Source organism: Bison bison, unplaced genomic scaffold, assembly GCF_000754665.1.
Source record: "Bison bison bison isolate TAMUID 2011002044 unplaced genomic scaffold, Bison_UMD1.0 scf7180017864198, whole genome shotgun sequence".
NCBI lineage: Eukaryota > Metazoa > Chordata > Mammalia > Artiodactyla > Bovidae > Bison > Bison bison.
This window is the reverse complement of record NW_011494770.1, coordinates 8,368,337-8,373,542: the sequence shown is the minus strand read 5'-3', so window position 1 is coordinate 8,373,542 and position 5,206 is coordinate 8,368,337. Positions and strand designations below refer to the sequence as shown.

The 5,206-nt window shown below is 40.0% G+C and overlaps 1 protein-coding gene across 1 annotated transcript; it reads right to left on the bottom strand.

Moving 5' to 3' along the window:
* Positions 1-240: 240 nt before the first annotated feature.
* LOC104991703 (trace amine-associated receptor 6) lies at positions 241-1,257 on the bottom strand. Its single transcript, XM_010844294.1, has one exon. The coding sequence runs from the start codon at positions 1,255-1,257 to the stop codon at positions 241-243; it is 1,017 nt and encodes a 338-aa protein (XP_010842596.1).
* Between the last annotated feature and the right edge of the window lie 3,949 nt (positions 1,258-5,206).

The window sequence follows — 5,206 nt, the reverse complement described above, 5'->3', positions numbered from 1 at the left end:
ACAGAGTGAGCTCCACTTTAGACAACAAATAGGGATTTAACATTTATGAGTCAAATAAATATTTTGGAGAAGCAACAGGAAGTGAATATCCTAGAAAGACTGAAACATATTGACTTATCCAATTAAATTGGGAAAGCAATTTGTTTTCTCTTCAGTAACAGTCTTATTTGAGTTTTAAAAATTCATTTCATTTGGAAAATGTAAAGATATCTTATACTTCCTCAATCCAATGGCTTACATTTATTCAGAGGACAAATTCATGCTTGCTGAACTATTCTTGAAAACCCGACCACTCACAATGACTTTGATGGCTTTCCTAAACCAAGGGTAAAATAAAGCATAGATGGCTGAGTTGTAATAAGCACACCAACAGAAAATCTCATAAATATAGGCCGGGGTTATGAAGCCCATAAAGGCATCAATTAATGAGTCAATACTGTATGGTAACCACGAGATCATGAATGCTATGACAGTGATACCCAGGGTTTTAGCTGCTTTTCTCTCTCTCTTGGCTACTCTGGATTTGTAACTGTCTGATGATGACTCTGCTTTGCTACCAGTATTTTCAATCTTTTTAGCCTGTTGTCTGGCCACAAGAAAAATATTACTATAGAGAATGATCATGACAAGGGTAGGTATAAAGAAGGACAGAAAATCTATCAATACCCAGTTTTGATTTACAACTGTCTGACAGCCTCCTGCACAGTTGAGGGCATGAGACAATTCCTCTAGCCCTTTCTCATTGGCACCCGTGTAGAACACGGCGCCACTGTAAGTAAGGGGCAGGATCCAGGAGATGCTGATGCATATGCATGATACAGACACCGTGAACTTGGTGGGATAGACCAGAGGGTCAGTAACAGCAATGTACCTGTCGATGGAGATGAAGCACAAGTGGAAGAGAGAAGAGTAACAAAATGCTGTGTCAAAGCATGTGTGAAAAGTGCAGAAAGTTTGCCCAAAGTACCAGCAGCTCTCCACAGACTTGACCATACTGAAGGGCATCACAGTCACTCCCACTAGAAAGTCTGCACAGGCCAGAGAGGCGATGAGAAAATTGGTTGGTGAGTGCAGCTGCTTGAAATGAAGGATGGCAGTCATCACCAGGAGGTTTCCAAACACAGCCAGGACAGCCCCAAAGCCATACACCATGTACAGAATCACGCGGGATGCGGGTGAGTAGGGGGTCTTCACACAGGATCCGTTCAGGTGCTCGTAGCAGAGCTGCACAGCTGCAGTGGGGGACGAGTTGCTCATGATCTGCCCTTTACACTCAGAGAATTCTGTCCTTGATTTCCACAGACTTTCAATGCTTCTGAGGGAAAAACATACAGTAGGATGCCTGAGGAAATGATCACATATTAGTACTATTGTTTTTCAATTTTCCTTTTTTTTTTTTACTATAAATCTCAATTGTGTTCAATAGCAAAATAAAATACAAAAAATTACATTGGCCAAGATCACTAGGAGTTAGTTTTGACTAATGCTTAGTTTCCTTGATTTGGTAAAGTCCTAAATATTTTTAGATGTTTTACCTCCAGAGTTCCTCTTTTCAACAGGGTGTGAGATGAGAACTAATTGTAGACGGAAAGCATCATCTCCTGTTAGGTTTATCTGCATTACTGCCTAAAGCACACAGTCCTTGCAGATAAATAAATGCCATCTATAGGAAAATCCCTAGATGGAATCCCTGTAGAGCAACGTGTGAAATTGGAAGATTGTTTTCAAGAGTGATTATTAAGACGGTTATTCTACAAAATGACTCCTCGCATTAAGTTAGGTTACTCATTACATTTCTACAAAAAAAAAAAAAGCCAAAGACTTTTTTTTCTTCTTAGACTTGAAAATTTCCCCTATTCTCACTTCCGTTGTGGACACTTTCTTGCGTTTTTATTACAAAGATAAAAGAGGGTATGAGCAGTGACAGTGAATACTTGGCTTTTTTCTCCAGTTAAGAATCAGCTTTGCATCTTCACTGGACACCAACAAACAGAAAAAGGAACACACACTGTGAGCAACTTGCAATGAAAGCACTGAAAGCTCCATTTGTTGTATTTAGACACACCTTGCTTTCTGAGCTTCTGTTACAGTTAGCGCTGGTAGAGAGAATCATTGTGTTCTTAGGGTATTGTCACTGGAAGCAGACTGCAATGTCTCTCCATCCATGTGAGAAATGGGTGTAAACCCCCCAAGTCCTGCTTCTGTGAGATACTCACAAACAGAAGACTTCCCATTCCCCTCTGCAGTGGGTTCCATGCTATCCCTGCCCCAACCTTTGCAAAAGATATGTCCTTGTTCTAACCCCCCAAATCAGATCTTCTTTGGAAAAGAGGCCTTCACGAATTTAATAAAGAAATCACCCTGTACTACAAAGAAGGGCATTAAATCTAAGAGCAGTGTCCTTCTAAGGGACAGAACTTGAGAAACAGGGAGAGGAGAGAAGATGGCCCTGTGAAAATGGAGGCAGAGAATGGAATGGTGCCACCAGAAACCAAGGAATGCTTGGAGGATCAGAAGCTGGAAGAGGTAGAGAATGACTCTCCCCAGAGCCGTGGGAGGGGAGCATGGCCTGTCAATGCCTTGATTTCAGACTTTGGTTACAGGACTGGGAGAGAATACATTTCTGGGAGGGAATAGAGCCGGCAAGATTGTGGTTGTTTGTATGGCAGCCCTGGGAAACTAAGAGATCTCTTGGATGGTTTTCATTAGATGGTTGGCAAGGAAGGAATTATAGCAAAGTATCAAAGGATGAAAATCAACACACTTCATTCAAAAAGCTGGATTTCATAGCTTTGAAGGCAAGTTGCAAACAATGAGAGTGTCTGTTGTCAGCCAATCAGCAGTCATAACCTGATACTGTAGGTATAATTATGTTCATTTTAAACAAAATATTTTTAGAGGAGTTTTAGGTTCAAAACAAAATTGTGTGGAAGGTACAGAAAATTTTAAATCCAGCTTGTACATCTGGAAGTTTTCGATTCATGTACTGTTGAAGCCTAGCTTGAAGGATTTTGAGCTTTACCTTGCTAGCATGTGAAATGAGAGAATTTGTGTATATGCACCACATCTTCCTTATCCATTCATCTATAGATAGACAGTAATGTTGCTTCCGTGTCCTGGCATTGGAAGCATGGAGTATTAACCACTGGACCACCAGGGTCTCCTTTCATTCTCCTCACTGTGCTGAGTGTCAGAACCACCACCCACCAAAAAGTCAGCCAAGGTCAGAGAGGTGATGAGGAACTGAGCTGGAGAGGACAGCTGTTTGGAATGAGGCCAGTGAGTAGAGCTGCTGGTACTTCAGAGAGCTTTATTATCAACTGCACTATTATTTTGAAGAGATCTTTTGTTATTCTGCCAACTGTCATTGAGTTTGATTTTTACTCTTTATGTCATTTCTGAAAAAGTGATGAGCTACAATACACGAGTTTGGCATAAGCTATAGGGGGAGCCTACCTTCTAAGCTGGGAAGGCAATGTCCCTGGAGAATGATTGTACAGGGGTTTGAATCAGAAAGTACCAAGGGTAAATCCTGGATATGTAATCTTGGACAGCTTACTTGAACTCTCCTGGCATCAGATTGCTCAGCTCTGATTTGGGAGTAATAATACCCACCATAAAGGGCTGTCGAAATAGAGGTAAGGTAGGAAAAGACTCAACTTATGCTTAAGTCCAATTAATTACCATATTACATTACCAATAATATAGAATAGTACAGGTTAGTATAGCATAGTAGAGTTAGAGATATAATAACCATTAGTAAAAATAATAAAACAAGTACAGGATCTTTCCTTCCAGTTTATAACTTCACTTCTAAGGACTGAGTAGAATGACGGTGCTGACAATGAAGGTGGGTAAGTGATGAATGCCTGTAAGCAAGAGGTGAAGGTAGAATGCAGTTGGCTTCCTAGAGCAAGTGAGCTGGAAAGACTGGTATCAGTGATTAGATACCCAAATTGGAGGGATTTCAAGTACAGGTCCATATTCTAAAATTCTAAAATCTATAACATTGAAAGGTTGTTTCTAATTAATTTGTTGACGAACACTTGGATAAGGCTATTTCTAGTGTTAATTTCTTATCAGTCTATCTGAATATTCATGCAGATACATTAATATTGTTTTGACTATCTGAGTATTGATGTGGAAATAATGCATTGATGACAAGTGCTTCACAATATCCACTGGTATATTCCAAATATTTAATGGATAGGCCTTTTAAATGAAAAAGTAAAAGAGTCTGAATTCTACAAGTTTAGGGGTTTCAGATAAAAGATTGTGTCTAGTAAACTACAAGTTCTAAGTAAGGACAGAGGCAGGGTGGAGGTGATATTCTAGAAGGAGAGAATTTCTAGGAACTATGAGGCACATTAGTGCATGGTCAAGAGCACAGACTCTAGATCCAGTTGTCCTAGGATTGAATTCAGGCTTTCCCCAACTTCATAACTGGCCCAGGTCTCAGTATTTTCAGCTGTGAAATGGGGACGATAATTTTAGCTTCAACAAAGAGTTAGTACGATGATTATTATTAAATTGAAGAAAGTAGGGAAAACCACTAGACCATTCAGGTATGACCTAAATCAAATCCCTTATGATTACACAGTGGAAGTGAGAAATAGATTTAAGGGCCTAGATCTGATAGACAGAGTGCCTGATGAACTATGGAATGAGGTTCGTGACATTGTACAGGACAGGGATCAAAACAATTCCCATAGAAAAGAAATGCAAAAAAAGCAAAATGGCTGTCTGGGGAGGCCTTACAAATAGCTGTGAAAAGAAGAGAAGGGAAAAGCAAAGGAGAAAAGGAAAGATATAAACATCTGAATGCAGAGTTCCAAAGAATAGCAAGAAGAGGTAAGAAAGCCTTCTTTAGCGATCAGTGCAAAGAAATAGAGGAAAACAACAGAATGGGAAAGACTAGGGATCTCTTCAAGAAAATCAGAGATACCAAAGGAACATTTCATGCAAAGATGAGCTCGATAAAGGACAGAAATGGTATGGACCTAACAGTAGCAGAAGATATTAAGAAGAGGTGGCAAGAATACACAGAAGAACTGTACAAAAACGATCTTCACGACCCAGATAATTACAATGGTGTGATCACTGACCTAGAGCCAGACATCTTGGAATGTGAAGTCAAGTGGGCCTTAGAAAGCATCACTACGAACAAAGCTAGTGGAGGTGATGGAATTCCAGTTGAGCTATTTCA